This window comes from Dermacentor albipictus, chromosome 3 (assembly GCF_038994185.2).
Source record: "Dermacentor albipictus isolate Rhodes 1998 colony chromosome 3, USDA_Dalb.pri_finalv2, whole genome shotgun sequence".
In the NCBI taxonomy this organism is placed as follows: Eukaryota; Metazoa; Arthropoda; class Arachnida; order Ixodida; family Ixodidae; genus Dermacentor; species Dermacentor albipictus.
Window position 1 is genome coordinate 36,659,735 of NC_091823.1, and position 21,764 is coordinate 36,681,498.

At 43.9% G+C, this 21,764-nt stretch overlaps 1 protein-coding gene across 6 annotated transcripts in view; it reads right to left on the minus strand.

The window, feature by feature from the left end:
- pds5 (cohesin associated factor B pds5) overlaps positions 1-20,808 on the minus strand; it is a 95,028-nt gene extending 74,220 nt beyond the window's left edge. For 2 of the 6 annotated variants that reach the window (XM_070535365.1, XM_065432537.2), the window contains exons 1-8: positions 20,575-20,807; positions 18,315-18,489; positions 14,346-14,543; positions 11,580-11,764; positions 7,629-7,755; positions 4,729-4,809; positions 4,503-4,643; positions 847-962 (exon numbers count right to left, since the gene is read on the minus strand). In XM_070535365.1, coding sequence (XP_070391466.1) covers positions 847-962; positions 4,503-4,643; positions 4,729-4,809; positions 7,629-7,755; positions 11,580-11,764; positions 14,346-14,543; positions 18,315-18,407 — 941 coding nt within the window. In that variant the 5' untranslated portion in view covers positions 18,408-18,489; positions 20,575-20,807. Of the gene's footprint in view, positions 1-846; positions 963-4,502; positions 4,644-4,728; positions 4,810-7,628; positions 7,756-11,579; positions 11,765-14,345; positions 14,544-18,314; positions 18,490-20,167; positions 20,187-20,381; positions 20,401-20,468 lie in introns of those variants that run through there. The other 4 variants (XM_070535369.1, XM_070535366.1, XM_070535367.1 and 1 more) reach the window with 4 other exon arrangements.
- Between the last annotated feature and the right edge of the window lie 956 nt (positions 20,809-21,764).

The following is a 21,764-nucleotide window of genomic DNA, read 5'->3' on the forward strand; positions in this document are numbered from 1 at the left end:
CTTTCGTGTCCACTTTGCTGCGGCGGCTGATAGCATCGCCCATAGTGGGATGACCTTGCGCTTGTTGTAGATTAACTTCAAAGATAAAGCACGAGGGCCGTGTATCTATATGTATATATAAAAGTGTGAGCTGCCACATGCGCTTTTGTGCCGCGCACCCAATGCGGCAGGATTTCGCCGAATCGCAAGTCTCGCAAGCCTTTCTCCAGTCTCCCTTCTACTATTCTGAAACACGAGTCCGACAGCGCCGACGGAGAAAGGATGGAAGGGACACGGGAGAAAACGTGAGAGGGTGTGACTGCGACGAAGTCATGCTACGTGGGTTCAAGAAATTCAAGGGTTTTCAAAGGAAAAAAAAAAAAAAAATACAGGACTTCCAAGAGTTTTGAAAACATACTTTTCAATTTCAAGCGTTTTCAAGGACCTGCGTGCACTCTGACAGGTTGGCAACTGAAATCAGACTGCAATTCTGAATTCCAGGCTGTGAACAGATGCCAGGCGGAAATCAAGCTTTCCTCATAGATCTCGCACCACTTAAACTTTTGGATATGAGAGTACATCAATGTTTTGTTGAATGCCAAGGTGCAACTATGTGACACAGCAAGGCAAACCTGTACGAGGGTCTTAAAAGTCTACTCAAGCACAGCAATACTACTATACAATACATTATCATGCATTAGAGAATGCTTATACGACAGCTGTCTTCTGCAGCATTAAAATCTCATTCAAATATGTTAGCCAGGCAAACACAACCTTAACAGAAACGTTGGGACTTTTGAGCATGCAGCCCAAATTTAGGTGCTCGGTCCACAAGTTAAACCCAACATTTTGTCCAGCAGGACTCACCTGCCAAGAAAGCAGTTCCATAGAGGCGGGTTGTGCGAAGCCAGGTCCGAGTTTTTGTCTGAGAACATGCGGGCGAGGAGCTTTGTCACGCTCAGCCGCTCCTTCTCATCGTTGCACTGCATAAAGGACAAACCCAAAAGTCCATCATCTAGTAGTTGAAACGCCAACAGAGTGTAGCAGAAATATGCAGCCATACAGCTCACTAGGGCTATTGGCTATATGTGCCTTAAAATTGCGAAAATAATGAGCCTAGATAGTGATTTTTCTGGACGAGTTCAGGCTCATGCAAGCATTCTCTACTGTATCCCGATGGCTTCGCGGTGTCCGTCGCTTGCTCCTCGCTACAGCATTCGCCAAGCTGGCAATAAGGTGGCATGAGCATGCTGGGTAAGACACTTGAACACTAACTGATGAAAGCTAGCTTCTTTTGCCTTGGCTAATAATTTAACCATTTCAGGATCAATGACGTAAATATACGACGCCACACACAATTCTAAAATGGTCACTGCCGTATATTTACAGCTTCGTCAGTATGTTTAAATAGTGCGCCAATTTCATAACTTTTTCTTGCCTGGAATGTTCCACCAGTAAGCGGGAATAGAGAGAATTATTTTATCACACATTTTTCTCTAGGTTTTCATTGCATGGTTTGTTTGCTCCGGCGCATCTACTACTGCTCGCGCATTGGCGTGCATGCGGCAGCTAGCTTGCATTTTGTTCCACCGGCGGTTTGAGCTCCTTGCACTCGCAAACATGACGGCTATCTCGTTACTAATCGCTTAAAGGGTGACTGCCTGTTACTTACTCATGTATTGCTCACAGGGGTGCACATGCGAAGGATGCCGCCTTGCATGCATTTCTTTTTTCAGAGACGCGAATACTAATCGCCTCTGGTTGACGATAAGATGAAGGATTAGCGGAAGTTTGTCAAACGTTTTGCTTTTCTGACGGGCGCACAACCACAGCTTTTTTTCAGTGTGCTCACCCACACAGTTCGATTACGCCATGGATGTAAATATTAGTGTAAGAGGAGGAACATTTGAGACTTGCAAAATATTGTCTTGCGTGCATTTTTCTAAGCCTTTCAACTATGCGTATAACAATGCATCAATTTTTGAATTCTTATAAGTTAATTTTCTATTTCTATTGTTGGTATTCATGAATAAACAGTACATATATACCAATGCAAAATATTTTTTTGAATTAGGTCTCTCTGAAGAATTTAAATCTGCAACAAAAAAATCAACCCTGGGCAGTCGCATGTGGCGAAAAAAATCTACCCTGAAAGGTTTAAGGAATGGACGTCATTTGTCTAAATTGTATGCATGTGTGCGGATGTGAGGGGGGTTAAAGCTTGAAATTATCTACTCCCCAGGGAACCACAAGTGCAAAAGTTAAGCACAAGGTGTCAAGATAGCCACACAGACTTTCCTCACAAGATAATGTGGGCAAATGCAAAACTTAGTACAGTCCAAGTGTACCTTTGCATATATTGATGAGCTGAGACACAGAGCTGAAAGCATGAAGAGGCACAGCTTTTGCACAAAGCTTACTGCAATGTGTGGCAGCACATGCTAGTGCTTACAGCCACACACAACAAAAACAGTCAAATTTCGATAACTTGAACTTGAAGGGGCCTAAAATTTGTTCTAATTAAAAGAAGGATTTGTTTTTGAAGTATTTGTGCATCATAGCACGATGCACGAATGGACCGAGTCATGAAATATTGCAGTGCGCAAGCACACAGCGAGCGAGGACCACGAAACTGCCCACGCCGGCTAACGCTCGCTTCCCGATAACGGCAGAAAACAAAACTTCTAGGAGCAAGCTGGTGCCGCCTGCGCAGAGGCACACGCGCAGAGATTGTCGAAGGTGAGCGAGTTGAGAGGGAGGGCGAGGGGAGTGTAGTTGCAAGGAAGAGCGGGAGGGAAGCGGATTTGCTTTTCTGCCACCTAAGACTGCCACCGATGCAGCGATGTTGCTGAGGCTGAACTGAGCCTCTGCCACTGCTTTCCCCTGTGTGCTCGTGTGTTTTTCTTTCGTCTGCTGACAGACTGACGCTGTGTTTACGTTCTTCGTCCTGCGTTTTTAACATGACTAACATCTTATCAGAATGATGAAGTCGTTTCCACTGATCATAATTATGTTGGTGCACTCCCTTCTGTTGTGGTGTCGTTACGTTCAAAAGACAAGGAGAACGAGGTACTGGGTGTCGCCTTCACGTTCTTGTATTCAGGGTCTGTCTTGTCATACATAATCAGATATGGTGCACTCTCTCCAACAACCTTTCCATCGGGACATCTCGGTTAGGCATGTCATTGTAAAAGAACAAGCGCGAAAGACACCAACCAACCCAACCAAAACAAGCGAGAGCTGATGCAAGCAAACGATCGTGCGAAACAAGCAGTCCGGCTGAACCAGACTCGAGCACGAATAGAGTGGTCGGGAGGGTCCGCATGATACCAGTTTCCCACGCATATGTCACTATGGTCTCCTCCGCTCGTGGCTCGTTTGCAGCAGTGGCGAGACACGAAAAATCTGCCCAGGACCGATCCCTCCCGTGGCACGCATTTTGCTGCCAGTGTGGCTAGGGCATTACGGCACAACATAGAAACGGCGACCTTTATATTGAAAGAGGGTGAATTTTCCGCCATTTTTTTCTTCCACGCCGATCATTGAGGGGTTTCTCGTAAGCCTTTCCTCTATGGCGGGGTCAGAGCAATGCTGGTCGGAGGCGCTGCCGCATGATTTGGGGCGCTGCTGAGAGCATTGTCGGAGCACGGTATGATTGAATTAACTGTCACAAATGCTTGTGCGTTCAAATTACCGGGCATTTTTGCCCCTTGGAATACACATAACTTTGACATGACCAAGCTGTCAGTTTGAACTCGCCGTGGTTGCTCAGTGGCTATTGTGTTAGGCTGCTGAGCACGAGGTCGCAGGATCGAATCCCGGCCATGGCGGCCGCATTTCGATGGGGGCGAAATGCGAAAACACCCGTGTGCTTCGATTTAGGTGCACGTTAAAGAACCCCAGGTGGTCGAAATTTCCGGAGTCCTCCACTACAGCGTGCCTCATAATCAGAAAGTGGTTTTGGTACGTAACACCCCATAATTGAAAATGTGTCAGTTTGAATAAACCTGAAGTTCGATTTAAGCGTGTTCAAATTAACGAGATCTGACTGTAGTTGTTTAAGCACGTGCAATTATGTGCTGTACCCAATTATGTACCCAATCCATGCAATTTTAAGTGAACCCAAAATCCGTAAAACTGTTATCAGTTATTCACCGTAAAAACAGTTGGCCTGTCCTACATGTAAAAGCAGAAAATGCATTGTTTAAATATAACATATGTAAACATATCACTGCACATTTCCTAGCACATTATATGACAATCTTGTTAATGTGTACCCACTAAGATGCAGTTGTGACAAATACCCGACCCAGTCACCATCGAGTCTATTATACTGGCTGACCGTTTAATCAAGCCGTAGCTGGTCATCAAATGTGTGCTACTGTTTAGCGTATATTTAGGCTGCATTCCCACCAAGACTGTGCACGAAGATATCAGAAGAATTCTGCTCTATTATTGTTTTTTATGAGTGTAACCTATTTAAAGGCAACACACGGACTGGGAAGAGTGGCCGTAATACTTACCTTGAGCTTGAACTCCAACTGCGGTAAGACAGCAATGAGCATACTGGGGCAGAGAATGTTGAGCTCGTAGATGAGCTCATACAGCTGAGGAGCCACAGAGCTGTTGGACGTCCGGCCCAGCACCAATGCGTTGTTGAAGAACTGCAACCACAAAATGAACATGCACATACTTCATCGGCTGAACTGCAGCACCCACACTGATGCAAACACTGGCATGCAAACCTACCGACTGGATGTACGGCTCTATGGTGTTAAGTGTCCGTTTGAGCACGTCCTTCGCCAGGTTGTACGCATTCTTGTTTTGTGTCTGCGCGAATCACAGAAAAAACAAAGAAAAGACATTCTGAAATCAAAATGAGAAGGAAAATAAGGCAAGAGCACTACTGTTGTCATCAAGTGGTTTGTCGGACCTGTGGGGAATTGCAGACATCCTTCAAAAAAAAAAAAGGGGGGGGGGTGAGAGAGGGGGAGGGAGGGAATGGGGGGAGCATGCAGTCTGAGAAAAAGGAAACAAGCGTGAAATTAAAAATTGAACTCTACTTTATTCAGCCAAAAGCCAGAAAACACGCAAATTCCTTTTTTTGCTTGGTTTCGCATTGTGGGTCAACTGATAAACTTTGTGAACAAGCGATTTGTATTTGCCTGATGCTTAGTCTAGAACGCTGCATTGCTTTTACATAATACACATGTACAGTACGGTCCGCCGTTAAAGGGAACACGTAACAAATAATAAAGCCAATATTTTATTGAAAATATGTGGCTGACATGATCCATCATATGGACATATAAACATAAAATATTAATGTGTAGAACTTTACGCTATATGCCAGCATAATTGAAGACAGAATACTAAGTCAATACTCCCTTTAACAGTGGACTGCACTGAACAATATTTCACACCACACTGCTGATAGTGCTTGAACCTAGTCAGAAACTTAAGGCAATAGTTAGGCATTAAGAGAAACATCTCACAATTAGGCCCTTCTTATAGTCACTGGCTAAACTAACGTAGCATTTCTAATAAACTGTTCTGATGCAATCCTGCATACTCATAGTCATATTGCCTTTTAATAATGTGTAGCATCTAGCATCTTTTGGGGTAATCCTCTTTCATTTTCATTAAAAAGGTTGTTAGTGTGACTGTAAGGTTTGTGAAACAGACTCTTGGCTTTGCAAAGAAGTACTGAGGATGCAAATGTAATAAGTAGTACCGCTAATGGGCTCCCGAGTTGCAAACGAATGTCTGGACTCACATACCACAATCAGCTGGCGCACATAATGAGTGTAATTCAGGTCTTTTGCTATGGCTGCAACGTTACAAGAAGTTGTTCCTCGAGTGCACTGAATGATAAGTTATCAATAGAAAAGTAATAACTGCCCCTTTGTTACTTTGTAGCAAGACATCATTGCAAATACTGTGATTGAATGACTTATTCACTCATCCCATGTAGTTTAACGTCCAAATGCACCACTGGGCGACAAGGGATGCTGCAGTCTTCATTCAGGATTCATTCGTTTCATCTAAGCTTCTTTAACCCCTTAAGTGCCATGACAAATGAAATTTTTATTAAATAAAGCTGTAATTAAATTAAAGTGTGGAATTTTTCTAAAACCCGTATACTGGGTGCCCTTTTCATCTAAAACATATGATACCAGGAATGCCTACTACATGTGCAAAAGTTGTGTATCATTTATTTGTTAAAATTAAAAGAAACTGCACATATACACATGTGCGAAAAGCTACAGAGCACGTTTCACTTCCTGAATGCAGGTGATGCGCAAATGTATAGGTGCTATAGCGTACCCGACGCTATCAGCCCTCAGTGCGCCTAGACGCCTACACTGCCTGCATAGCTTATCGTATTCAAGACAGGGCTCGTGCGGTCGCATCATACGCAGCAGGCGCCAGTGTAGAAGGCCCCAGTGGAAACATTTGCTTACTATATAAATTATCCAGCGTGGTGTCAGCGTGCACAGGCAAACATTAACAGTTCGCACTTGATGAACGCAAACAGTCGCTGTCAGAATGCTGGCGTAAAGAATCACGGTAGCAGCAGCGAGTGAAGTGACTTTCGTGCTGTCTATCGTTTCAACACAAACTGAGAGGTGAGAACACAGCGTATGCAATGCTACGAGCCGTTGGTCCACTTAGACTGTGCCCCCAAAGCAGATAGCTTTTAAGACAAAGTCCGCACGACCACTTGCAACTGCGCCGTGGGACAGTATGGTGGTACCGCTGGCAGGGTAATACCGCTCAGTACCGCATGGTAGCACAGTGGTAAGGGGAGCATTCTCGCATTCTTCCCTCGTGACAGTTAGCACTTTGAGACACTGTTGCTGAGATGCTGTGCCCAGAGGTGCAGCATCTGTGATCAGAGGGGGCGGTAGGCACTGCACGGGATTCCGAACCTGTTGTGTGAGGAAATGGCACTCCAAGTTGTCTTCCGTGTACAGGTAAGGCACGGTGGTAAGGGCACCGCCACAACAGAGAGCAATATAGTGCTGCAATGAATGCTCAACATATTCTTGAATAATAAGTGGGGTTGGTTCTTCATAAATTTGTTTTTTATCCATTAAGAGCAAACATCCATGCAGTGTAATTTCTGGCATATGGGTGTCAGACTTTGTGTTCAAAGTGTTAGTTTAATGAGTATAAAGGACGCTTAGCGATTTTTATCTTCAAATTTTTGAGGTGTCGTTGCCCATAGTGCTCAATAAACGTGCAGACGAAATTTGCAAACAAACCGGGGCCAGCACGGAGGCCCAGGTGCCTTCCTCGTTCGCTTGCTTGGCGGCTTCAGAAAAACACTGCCAATTTCACGAGCTGGCCAGTTATGCTCGCATGTAAAACTGTGGAAAGTTCATAACGAGTTAACTCGTCCTTGGCACCAGAGGACGCTCATCATGATGACGAGTTACCACGTCATCGTGAGCTAAGGGGTCACTGTGCACATAAATTTAATTTTGCACACGAGCATTTTTACAATTTGCCATAGCTCAAATGTAGCTGCCATGGCTGGGAATTAAACCTACAACCTCACGCACAGCAGCAGAATGCCATAGCAACTTAGCAACTGCGGCAGGCTGATGGCCTGATGTGGATAACCTGTGTAGGCAAAGTCTCACCTTGCAGGGCTCGATGATCTGCTTGAGCACAATGTCGAGTAGGCCTTGGGAGACCGTGTCAGCCTCAGTGATCAGAGGACACATCATGTCCAGCATGAAGTTTTTCACCTTGTTTGAGTGGTTGTCACTGTGCACGCAAATATCAGAAATTTATCACTCAATGGTTCAAGACTTCAGGAAAACAGCTGGTCTATTTCTCAAATGAATGCCATACCACTTTCACAAAGGCTTTGCTTTCTGCATTGGTGCAATGATTTGTGATGACTGAGCACAGTCACATTATCACAATACGGATGAGATTCGAGGGAACACCAAAGATTAGATTTAAAAAAAAAGAACGATTCAAAATGAAAAGAAATGGCATGGACGGTGCCTGCTCTTTACCATCGACGCTGACTACGTGTAGAGTAGGGATGGAGGCATGTGATGTGCTGCCCTTCTGTCAGGCAGGCTGGCCTTACTATAACCCCCTTGTCGTAAAGTTGAGATAGCCTTTCTGCATTTTAGAGAAAAACTAGAATGCAAAACTCTTTTGTGCAATAAATAAAAGATTGCCACAAAGCACAGGTCCACTATTAAACTGAGAACCTCACTGGTACTCACAACAGATTGTCACTAATTCCTTAGTTCCAGAGAAAAGAAAGCACTTGATTCCATTCAACAGAAATTCTAGCGGAAAAAAAAAGAAAGGAGCTTTTACATATTACAACTGAGCCGTAATCAGTGCTGGAATACTACTTCGGTGTTCCTTTTAAAAAGAGTAGGCTAAGCTATATAGTATCTTGATGTTTATTTATATGTACTTAAGCTACTGCTAGCATGCTAGATTCTTGTTATGAAATGCTACAAGACTCCTGAACATGTACAGCACATATCTTTGCCAAAACTTTGTAAGCACTAAATTTTGTTAATCTTTTTTATATTCGACATTCGATTCAATATTCAGTTCTCCTTTCATGATTCAATACAATGTTTGATTCGAAATCTACTATTCATTATTTGCACACCCCTAATAAAAGTTACGGGGCGCACAATCTAAGAAAGAGCTGCATGTTTCATAAACCTGGGCACGCAGTCTCAAATTTTGGTTTGCTACAACACCAGTGCAGCTACAGTGCAGTACAGTTTTACTGATTACCGGCAAAAACTGGGCTGAAATTGGCTTTCTTCACTGCGCCTGCATTCCACAAACATTTACTGGTGACTGTACAAGTGCATGTGGATGCTCACAATGTGGCCTCAGCTGTAACATGAACCTGTAGCCATGCTTATGAAAATTAATTTATAATACACCATCACACCATTATACACCATTTGCAGCAGAAAAACTTTGAGTGACAACACCCAAGGCGGGTACATGCAGCTAAATCGCCACTAGGTCTGCCAAAAGAGTAGGGGCCCTTAAAAAAAAAAAGAGAGAGTGAGAGAGAGTTGCACCATAAATCTTTATTTCTGAATGTTACAAGTGTTGAATAAAAATGAAGACAACCCCGATGCATATAACTATGGACACTGTAGCATAGCTGGTTCTGAGGCATGACCTTTGGATGGCTCATGGACGTATCAAGAGCTCAAAGAATACATAACTTCATAAGAAATTTGGTGGACGCTTAAGCTTTGCCTTTAAAAGTGGAACGCGATAGCATTCAAGGACCCCTGACTGCTTTTCAAGCTTCCTGGCACTGCAGCTTACACAACCGTAACGTTTACCGGGAAACACTGGTGGCAAACGCAATGCACAAAGGAAAGCTTTAAAGCTTTCTGGTAGAAACGCGGCCTCTTGCGTGGGTCGATCTCCTGTTATTGTTTTGCACTTTTAATATTTCAGTCTGAGAAGAGCGAACATAAGATATATACACTGTTGGTCTTTTTTTTTTCCATTACATTAGTTTGTGGGCTGCCGTTCTCAAAATTCTAATTAATAACTTTGTAAAGAATGAAAGACAAGGTATGAGCAATATTGGTGGTAGAAGTGTAGTTCGGTATGCGTGGTTTAGAATTTGGTTCGAAATTCTTTATGCTGAAGCGACGTCCGACATGGATGCGGGATGCCGACGCCAGATTTTCTGTGACACCCTTAACGAAAAGGAAGCAGGAAATCTAACAATGTTTCTCGTCCAATCCAGTCTGCAAGCACTTACAGTTATAAACTAAACTTTCATCAATTTGAGTGTAGTTAATTTAATTCTGACCAGGAATCCCGACCAGCACTCACATATTTCTACGGAGCCAAACTTCTATTATTTCTATCCTGAAATTAGCCTTGGCCGATTAATTCAAACTTGGCTGGTCAGCATGTACATGCCTGACCCCAATGGTGACTCCAGTGGTGACTCCAATACTGGCAGCACCTACCCTGGCAGCACTTAGGGTACAGTGAATGTGCGAAGACAAGTCATTTCCCATTGAAAAGGCCTAATTCTGGCCTGCCCCAGGACTATTGTAAAGCAAGAACAGAAGGTCACAATGAATTATTACAGTACAGTCGACTCTCATTACAACAAATACTGATAAACCGACAAAAAATGTCCGTTTTGTCCGAAGTCCATAATATCCGAAATGCCTCACTCCCGAAACTTTGGTTGCGGTGTGTAACAAATTTATTGCAAGGAGTAAGTGACAAACATGCAATGTAAATAAAAAAAAAAAGAAGAAGAAGGAAAGAAAGCAAAGAAAAGGAGAAGAAAAGTCGCAGTTTCACCCGAAAGGCGAAGCATCAATTGCAATAGCAAATTAGTGGACAGCTATGCGAAGTAAGGATAGTAGTTTTATCGGCCGTATAAAGTTGTAAACTTTCGGTTACTAACTTCGCTATATAGCTGCCAAGAACCAGAAAAAAGTATTATTCTAGAAGACTGAAGCTTCACATCACGTCTTGTCATCTTGACGAAAACTATTCACAAAACTCCCGCTTACTGGTGCGAACTTCAAAACATGTTACCTCTCTCAACAGCCAATCAGAGGGTCAACATGGCAAATAATGGTGGCCGTGCAACCGCTATGCGTGTGGAGAATTGAGCCTAATGAAAGGGCGACAGAAAGAGTTCTTGCATAGCATGATGCCGACGTGTTGCTTTTCGACTACAAAAGCACACCTGACAGACAAGTTATTTTATATGTTAAGCTAGTGGCCACAAGTCGTGTTTTGTCTTCTAGGTGTACCAACAATTGCATGCATTTCAGGACAAACCAGATAAGCCATTATTTAAGGCATGGTCTCCCATTTCGTTTGCAATTGCTGCAGAGTCGTTTGAATGAATGCTGAACATCAAATGCGCAGCGGCCTGTATGGGGAACAACACATTGTAGTTCTTTATAGACAGTGATAAAGTGCTGTCTGAGAATGATGACAATGGACATTAAACATTTTTTTGATGAATGTTGCCTACAGGCAACACAACAGAATTTCAGTTTTTATTTTTGCGAAGTTTCGGTACGAAGTATAAACTTTCTGGCTAAGTGTCTTTGGCCAACACTGAGTGACAGGAAACAAGCATCATTTGTTGGTTTAGAGCAGGAACACAGGACACGGTAGAGAAAGTTCGGCACGCGACTCTCCTTTTTTTCTTGAAAGCACAATCAGTGGAGACAGAAGTGAGTGGGGGCAAATATTGCCAAATGAATCAGTGGTGTACTTAGGCATTCTTGCTTTTTGTGCAATCCAACCCGTCTGATAATTTGATCAATTTTGTTGATCCTATCAGGGTCAAATTAAATGAAATCGACTGTATTTATACTGCCAGGGGCAGTATTCTCAGCCATTCACTTTTGGGTGTACAATCACGCTTGTGAGATTTCTGACTAGCACCGTACACGTTGATGCCTATTATTGACAGCGTTCCTGGCAGCGTGCTAGGCAAAAATTCTGTGAAAATGACTGTATCTCTGAATTGTGAACAACCAAGAATACCTCACCTGCTTACCAGTGGACAGTGAAAAGAAAATACTCACTTAACAATGGTGAAGATGAGTGAGAACAGTTGACAGAAGATGGTTTGGTTATCTTCGAGCTCGATGCATATGTTGAATGACTTGACCCATGCCAAGTTCTCCAGCAGGTAAAAATAGCGTTTAAAAGTTGGATCCTTGGGGTCTTCCAAGCCCCTCAGCTGTTCTATGAAGAATAAAAAGATGGTCTGCGTCCCCCCCCACCACAGCTTCCGTCAATCAAGGGGTTGCTGGTCACGACACACATTCAATGGCAACACACAATACAGTGAAAGTGTCTTCATATGAAACTTCAATGCATCAGAAATGTATACATCATAATTTTAGGGGCTCCATTTATTACCAGAACGTTTCAAAAGATATGCCATACTTGCTCGATTATAAGGCACAATTTTTAGAGAAAATTTGTCTGAAATTTGCCCATGCGCTACAGTCAAATACAAAACTGAAACTGCATTCGCAGAGCTGGCATGGCAACAACCTACCATCAGAGCCAGCTTTATTGGCACTAGCATCGCAAGATAGTGCCAGCACAGGTTGGCAACAATGATGTGCCACTTTTATTATAAAAGCTCCTGCAAAAAAATTCAGTATTTTTTCTGCTGAGGTAATGGCAACCAAGCTGCATCACATAAATTTGACAATCCAGACACACGTGCATTGCAGGACAAAATTTTGAAGTAGTTAGTCGAGGTGTGGGCCACCATTCAGTTTGCGACTGTAGTGGAATTGTTCAATACACAACCAATAAGCTTTACAGCTGCTGTTTCAATCTATTAAGGGGGGACGCGGGTCTTGAAATCGCGAAAAATGGTCAAAAATGGCAATTTTCAAAAATTGCGCTTTTGAAGTCTTTAATGTCCCAACTATGCCTCTACAAAATATTATGGCTCAATTCCTACTCGAAGTATAAAAAAAACGGCAATTTAGAAACGTCGGTGAGCCGAAATTGAACGCCAAGCGCGAAGGTTTGCCTCATTTTCAAGCTGCCGTAGCTCCGCGCGACGCGAACCGATCGGCGCCATCTTGGTCTCGTTTGAAAGCTGGTTTCCCGCTCTCCATTCTGGCGCCCCTCGGCACGCTGTAGACCCTCGTGCAGCGGAGCTATCGGCAGCCCAGGCACCCGTTCTCAAGCGCGAAATCGTCGCGAGACAGCCGCTGATTGGGTGAAACGGGCGCCTCCCCGAGGCGCAGCCCTCTGATTGGCCGTGACGCCTGCCGCGGCCCCGCGGCCGCGTTGTTCGACTCCGTCGCGTCGTCTGCTTTCGCCGGCGCGCACGTCATTTTTCGCATTCCTCTTTGTTTCCTAGTATTTTTCGTTCTGCCATTTTCTTTATCGTTCTTGTAGATATTTTGGCTATTGAGTCGCTTCTTTAAACCACGAATTTCTTGCTTTTGCGTGCCTGGTGTCTTTGTTCCGCGTGTCACGATGGCGCGAGACGCGCGCTTGAAAGCAAGCACGCGAAAAGCAGTCAGCAAAAAGAGGCGCGCATGAAATAAGAGCGCTACGTCGTCGAGAACTACAGCTTCGGTGATGCCGCAAGCTGCTGTGCCCTTGGTGGATGCGGCTGGACTGAGCTCGCCAACAACAGCTTCGCCGGTGGACGCGGCTGGGCAGTGCCGATCGGTGTCAACTTCGGTGTTACCGCAAGTCTCTGCAGTGCCGGTGGATGCGCCTGGACTAAGCCCGTCGAAAATGCTAACTTTTGAGACGCTGCAAGTCGCTTCGGATTCCGTGTCGTCGGAAGCGGCCGAGCCGGCTGACCTAAGCCTAACGTCGACTTCGGCGTTTCCGCACGCCGCTACAGTGCCGACGGACGCGGCTGAACCGAGCTCGCGTGCTCAACGCTTCGACACGGTGTTTTGCGCGGAGTGCGCGGGGCGTGAAAAGTACGCAGACTACATTAAAACTTCATTGGCGAAGAAGTCCGCGACTTCCCGCAAGTTCGAGCTAATGAACGTCGGCACAGCAAGTGAAGACGACTTTCTGAGCTTTTTTTTTTTTTTTGTCAAGTGCCAATGCAATACAGAGGTTTTCACAATCTTTACATGAACAGATTTCTGTGAGTTTGGTGTTATTGTGTTCAGTAATGGCTGGGCTGCATGCTAAAGCATTAAAGTTTTCCATGTGATAGGTAAACAAAAGTGGCAGAGTAAGCAAAACTTTGAATGCAATTTTCTCAGCTTTGCTTTTTTGATCAAATGCCTTTGCCTTACAGAACTTTTCATAATGTTTGCATCAACTGATTTTATTGAATTAGGTATCATTTTTTTCAGTAAAACCTCAACTACATCCTAAAGCTTTCCATTTTTCATTAAACCCAATAGACTAGCACTTAGGTCAGATGTAAGCTAATTACTCCCACATTGTTTTTTTCTTCATACTTTGTTATTCATTCATGACCTATATGATCACTTTTTAAAAATTTCTTTAGCTTTAGGATGTGCAGTGGGCCCTTGGAAATGACAGCTATTCTTTGAAACTAGTTTTTTTAATTAAGAAATTATCATAATGGCCCGTAAGAAAAGACCTATGTGGGATAAATTATTTTGCAATATCTTCATTTGTAGATGAGATATATAAAATCTGAATATATATTTGGGATCAGCATTCAAAGATATATCTGCATGCCAATTTTCAGGAAGATATGTTAAGAAATAAAAAAAAAGTTTTCAAGACCCTCATCCCCCCTTAATTACTTAATTACAGCAATTACTGTTACCAATGTTATGCTGCATCTCATGCCCCAGGAAAAGAAAGCAGCATACCTTGAGTTGCTCAGGATCCTTGTAGGGGGCCTCAGGTGCAAATACACGAAACACATCTGCAATACAGCATGCTACAAGCAGGCGCACGTCCTTTGAGTGGTGGTTCAAGAAGCCTTCACCCGCCAGGTGCAAGGCCAACTGCACATAGGCATTGTTGTCCTCATCTTGACTCAGGTTCTGGAATGTTTGGGCGCACTCCTGCAAACAACAGCATTCCACCAGAGACGTCATTCAAGTGCTTGTGGGAAAAAGTATGGTATACACTGGGGGAGGGGTGTAAAACAGCAGAATAGTGTGATGAAGTGCATTGATCTTAAACATTCAGATGCACTAAAGGGCATGAAAGAAGCAAGTGGATACACATATCTGCAACTTCTACTGCACTCTAACATACATATTTTAAACATATCATGAGAACCCAACAGCCAAAACAGCCAAAACAGCACCGTGGCAGCTCAATTGGTAGAGCATCGCACGCAAAATGCGAAGGTTGTGGGTTTGGTTCCCACCTCTGCAAGTTGTTTTTTCATCCACTTTAATTCCCATTAATTTATAATTCCTTTATTCCATTTATCGAGCACAAGTAATTTCCCCTATGTTGTCCTTGGTGTCAGTGTTTGTTGGCTTTTCATGATATGACTAATAAAAATCAGGACCCTCGGTTAACTCCCTCTCTTCTCGTATATATTAAACATGGCACCCAACACCCCTGAATCTCAGCACTCGTGAGAATAGAGTTACAGTACATGTTTTCAAAAGGGTGGAGTTACATGTTTCTCACCTAAGCACTGCTTGCCCTTCCATTTGCTGAGCATGGTCACATGGTTTAAAAGCAACCATGCTCTGTGACAATGCCACCACTGAGGCACAAATAAATAATGATGGCAACAGCAATGTCACTGCATCATCAGAGTTTGGCACCTTCTCTGAAAAACCAACACCCAGACAACTGCTTCTGAAATCGGCCTGTCTCTTCACAGTTAAACCCCGACATAATAAACATGGATACAGTTGAACCCTGTTATATCAAACTCGCAAAACACACATATCAGTTTAAATAAATTGAATATCAGACATCCACCCATTCGTAGCAATTGCTACAAAGGAAACCCATATGGTTTCCTCGAAAGAAAAGCCTCGCAGTTAATGAAAAATTCGTCCTGGTCCGGGACTCGTAGCAATTGCTACGAACGGGTGGATGTCTGATTTGCTCTTTCTTTAATCACTTCTCTCCACCTTGCGGGTTTCCACAGAACTATTACGTCAAAACTCTTGCCTGTGCTTTGAGTTGTCGAAAAATTTGACTTCGCCCTACCATCTGCTGGCCACCTGGTCAGCTGAGATGGTAGAGCGGCTGCCCCGGAAAGGTGGTGGTCCCGGGTTGAAGTCCCGGACCAGGACGAATTTTTATTCAACTGCGAGGCTTTTCTTTCAAGGAACCCATATGGGTTTCCTTTGTAGCAATTGCTACGAATGGGTGGATGTCTGATTTTCTCTTTATTTAATTACTTCTCCCCACCTTGCGGGTTTCCGCAAAACTATTACGTCAAAAAACATATCATTTGATATAGAGCGTAATTCGATATAAGCCTGCTAAAGAATTGGATGTCATAAAGGCGCATACCATTTATAAAAGCACTTTACTTGGCTAAGTTTCACATGAAACATCTCTGTATCTTCTTCTGCTTGGCCAACACCGCTGCCTGGGACAACACACATTTCTCCACGTTGCCCAAGGAGTCGGAGTAGCTGAACCCACAACCTTCCACATTTGAGTAGAAGTGCCGAGCTAGCCCAAGTGCACCAATCACCCCGGAGGACGTAGGCAAAAAATCCTCACTGCTTTCTTCATTGCACCCGCTTTCACTTGTTTTCGGTACAATGTCGGCAATGTAGTCCTCAAGGCGCAAACACGATGAGCAAGAAAAGCAGCGAGCCAACTTGCACTTGCACAATGAGAGCACAAGAACCTCTTATTGGCTGTCTGAGCAAGCACTGGAGGTGGGTCAGGATCATTTTTTGCAGGGGGTGTCGGCAGCTCGCCCGATGCGGCACCGCCAGGGTAGGAAGAGTGGGTGGATATAGCTGCCCATGTGCCGCCAAGCTAAACCACTTTTGAGGTGTGTTAGCTGACTTCTCCGCTCCAGCAAGGGAAAGCCAACTTCTGGGGGCGCTTTTACGCCACTTGACATCCTATTTACCTGGAGTCCATGCTGTTTTTGTTCAATGTAACCGTAACTTTTGTTACACATTCTCATTGTTACTATACCATGTTCAGAAATTGTTAGATATACAGGATAACTCTATGTAAGCGCATTCAATATAGTTCGGTTTGACTTTATAACAAAATAAATCTAAAGAGTGTGAATTTTCTTACACGAATATCAGAGTGTGCTTATAATGAATACCAAACAGAAAATAATATTTTTGTGTTGAAAGTGATTTCGTAATGATGTGGTATGACTGTATTTTGTTCTGTGTGAAATCCAGATGATTAAGCATCCTTTTCTTAGTTCCCCCTACCTCGCTAAAGCTTGCTGACTGGCACGTTTTACGAAAGATGGCAGTGAACAATCTTGCGCTAGGATAGGCCTCAGCATATGCAAAAGGTTATTCCTATTTGTTGCGAAGCAATCGAACTACCGCTGTTCAGATGTGTTCAATTTGGGATCAACTGTCTGCAAGTGCTACAAAGAAAGAGGGATGAAAGCACGCTCGCTGCTGGTGTTGCACTAAGTGGAGCTTTTGCCATTTTGCCATCTCCATTGAAGGAAGCCTCCCGCACTTCACTTCAGAAAAAGGTTCAATGCTTTTTGAACACACCTCGTACTTAGTATGATACCACCTTGTAGTGAACTTCAAATGTGTGAAAACAATGCCAGTGGCTGATGCAAATATTCTACAGTTGGCACTTAGATGTTTTGGAGGTCGTACACGAGCACTCTTAGGTTCCAGTTACCACGCCAAGCAATCGGAGAGTAAGAAAGTTTTTCCAATGCTGGCAATCTACAGGCGCTGCTGCTCTTGTTGAGTGGAAACCGATACAGGCAAAATGGTTTTTACAACACACGCGCACACTGTGGCCAGCAATGCATGTCGCATTTTTGCGCAGCCAAGAGAAATTTCTACATACTGTAATTACTGCTGCACCCAAAGGCTACACAGTGGTTTCCCGATGATTTTGTATGAACTGACATCCAAAATTTTTTGTAGAACAAACTAAAGCATTTCCGAAATCGTTCCACAGCATGTGGTGGCAACACATTCAAGCAGAACTGCACCAATTCGCGCAAGCCAGAGAGGAGGAAAGGCTTGCCGCGTGTTGGTTGCAAGCCCTTTTTTGCTCACCAGATGAAAAGGTATTGTCTGGAGCCATACACTATAGTTTGTTGACGTCCCTGTGTTTCTTTGGGGCACAAAAGCCAATTGGAACGAAATTTTGCTTTGGCTAAATTTGTTATAGATGAGTAGAACGTCATATTGAAGCAATCTTGGCAAAGCTGCAATACTGCTAATGGTCCAATTTCATTATTAATAACCTTCATATAGCATCTAAGCAGGCAACGTGGGCACCTAGTAGTTATCAGATGTGATGCAAATTCTAGATTATGACTTCAGAGATTTTCAACCTGCTAAGAGCTGAAAATTGCCCACTTGATCTTCTTCAAGGTACCACGCTGTTTCTCAATGTTTTGGGGGTCTGTATCATTTCTGGCGTGTGATAACAGCACTATTTTCTTTTTCACCTTTGGTACGAAAAAAATTTATTTTTGTAGGCTTTTTATGACACATACACTCGTATTTCAACCGTAAAACTTTGCATGGAGCCTGCTCTCTATCAACATTATCTGAAACTAGATTCACTATGCAGTCCAAAATTTCCTTGCCATTGGCCAATAGGGTCAATAATGAATGAGCCCACACATGGCAATAAAGACATGCAGTCAGAACACCAAGGCGATCACATACCTTTAGCCGTCGCACGAGGTCATCTGTGCTCAAGTCATCAGAGATGGCTTTGATACCTGGCGGGTAGGTGACCTTGGGAGGGTTGGCCGCCATTTTGTCACGGTTGCTTGTCCATACCCTGTGCAACTACGGGTGCTTCGCAAACAGGTAGACCCGGCGCCAACAGGGTCACACACTGCAACATGGAAACAACGGGATGAGAACTCGGGAAACAAGCTCAGTCCGAAGCTTATTTCCAAAAGACACCCCAAATGTGCATGCAGGCCAGCAACTGAATAGAAAGCTTGAATAGGTAGAAAATGCTTTAAAGGGCAGATGCTTGACATCCATGGACATGAAACATGTACTCAACAGTGAGCAAGACACGATAGATTAAACTACAGTGCTTCCGCTGTGCCTTTCCTGTACCTGATACTTTCTTTTTATTTGCTGTCATAATATTGTGAAACTAAATGTAATTATTCCTCTGCTAACAAAAACAACAACAACAACAACAACAACAACAAAAGCTCTGGCACTATATGCTATAGTCAAATATCTCAGTATGACAAAAAACAAACAAAAGGCACTAGCGACATCATGACAACTTGCATCACAAGCATTTCTAGTGCAATGAAAGAAATTATGGTTTTGTGCAGCATACGAAGTTTTCAGTTAGTGCAGAATGAAATGAAAGAAAAAGAGAAGGAAGTGAATGTTTATCCTCATGCATATGGCCTAGGTCTGTTTTTGAAATCCCTGAATGTTTGAGTGTAAAGTGAAAAATGAAAACATACGGACACATTTTGGCAATATTTGATGTTTCCAACTAGATTATCCTAGCTTCAGTTGATCATAGTTGCAGAAGTGCTTCATCGACAGGTTTCTACAACACCTGCTTTTTTAAGTACACGTAACACAGCCGATTCGAACAAATGCCACACATCACGTACGCAATACAGTAGAGGTCTTGGAACAATGCAAAAAGAAAAAGTGATTTTCTATGTAGACTGTCAAGTGGTGTCTTTTTGCATCAGGTGACTTTCCTTTCACTCCTGACCTTGTGTGAATATTTGGGGCCCTTACGCAGCTTTCACGTAAACGTGCATTTAATGTATGATAAAAGACTTGTTTTCAACTGTGTTTGTATAACACTTTGACATTCAATTGCAATTCAATGTGCAATGGAACAAAGCGAACTAATGCCTTGCTCAGTGAATCAGCCGTGCACCTTTTTAATGTAAACTATTACAACTACTTTGCTTGATTGCGGAAATATAGAAGGTTGGAGGAGTTGCACTGCCCTACATCGTATAGAAAAAGGATGGTCGTCTGTTGCTAAAACACGCACATCAGGTACCTGAATCCTGAGTTTTCTTTTACTAAACACACAAACATTGCAAAAGAGCACACAGCGGTGCTTCTCGTCCCGAAAAACTAACAAGCGAGCGTTGCAAAAAAAAAATATTATCCCATTTGCGCGAGACTAGTTATGCTGAGTAGGTAGTTTCAGTTCAGCATCAACGTTACTGAGCTACGGAAGTTGCAATGCGTCTTGACTGGTGCCGACGGGTAACCCTTCGCGTGTATCAGCAGCAGCTAAACGAAAGCACGATACTGAGCACGGGAGATTCCGTGCCAACGCCTACTTGTGCAATAATAAAACTGTTACAAGCGATCGCGTCAAAACGGGGCCGAACCTCCGGGAGGCGCGGTGAGTACTAGCCGATACACGCCGAAACTACCAAGCAAAACCAGCAACGTGCCAATCAGGGAGGCTGATCACGTATTTCACTGTTGCACTGAAAGCGTCGAAGGTGTGAGGCAAACGCAATGCGAATCCCGATTGTGCAGCAGCTGCCGCTAAGCTCTACCGATGGTTCTTCGCTGAAAATGGGTGCTACCGCAGGGCTTCCGATGGACGGCTATAAAAACAGCGGCGGTCGTCTTGCCAGCACCAATCATATTGTGCGCCTCATGGAAAGTGGCCACCGGCAACATTCACTCTGATCCACAGCAATGGATACAATGCGTGTCCGTCATTACGCAAGATAATGCGGATACACAAAATGAAGCGTAGGGAACTACCGCGCTTTCAGAAACAGAAAGGGAGCGAGTTCGATGTTGGCAGACGAGTTGAACGCGCACGTCGTGCACACTGCAACAATGACATACACTCTGATCATCTCGCTTCTCTTTGCACTACCGTTGTCGACAAGCCATGGTTTTTGTTTGTTGATGCTCGGAGTTGCCCCATTAGGCTTAAACTACTGCCGCTCACCAAGTAGGCCAATGGCCGCTGCTGACGCACTCTCAGCCGATCAGCCTACCGACGTCAGGTTGCTGGAAGGCTTTCAATCGTCCTCTCAAAGTTCGCTGTTCGTCGAGATGGTCACTGGGGAAGCACGAATATGCATATAAAATTATATTTGTCAATAACACATTAATGGCGCCAAACGGTACTGAACCATGGTTGCCTCTCAGTGCTAGCGATGAAGAGCGGCAGATGGCAGCTCTGCAGAAAATGTCATGGGGCGGCTCGACGTATCGATGCAAGCGCCTCCCAGTTTCCAATATAGGCGTACAATTGAACGCCTACAGCCTCCATGATTTGAGACATAAAAGTGATGCATGTCTCGGAATCTATATTTACCACAGCGCCTGGCGCCAAATGAATCTTTTGTTTAATGAACGGTCTTGGTTAATGTTCTGCGTTTACCTAACCTTGTAACGGCGTCAGCACGGTGTACGTGGACATTGTGGTATGCCAGCATGAAGATAGGCATCTCTGGTCGCGAAAATCTGCAAGGCACTGCTGGGCGGGAGAATTTAAAAACTCAGTACCCATGCGTATCAAGCGAAAGAAACCGTATTCGTATAAAAGTGCTGCTAAGACACAGGCCTCCCATCTAGCGATGTTTAGTTCAGGAAAAAGAAAATCGACAGACGTCCTCCTGTGCAATTATCGAGTAGGAAAGCCTTTTAGTTCCATGTCCGGCGAGCGCCTTAGATGGTTGCTTTTGGTAGAGTAGCCATGGGCATTCGCTGTTTGCGAGATGCTTCGACCAGTCAGTATTGGCCAAAATAATGCACGCTTTTGCTTTCAATAGGTGAAAACTGGCTGCGAATGTAAGCTGTAGAAGCCTACTGAGATTATCCGTGTTTGTCAGCAAGTTGCTACAATGAAAATCACAATGTTTTCACAATCGTTCCTCAGTGAAAACACTTCATCCGTAGGACCTTCAGTTTCGTATCTCCACCCCGGACGTCCCGATGATATCGCACATCCCAGTAAAAAACCATTCAGCCCAGATGTATTTTTCAGTGGGACCCAACAGGTTCCAACTGGGTATTCTCGGAGGCCCACGTTCCAATTGGGCTTCACCAGATGTTCAGTTAGTTCCAATTATAAACATCGATCGACAGAGCTTGGTATACTCATAGGTCCCAATTGGACTCAACTGGAACGCA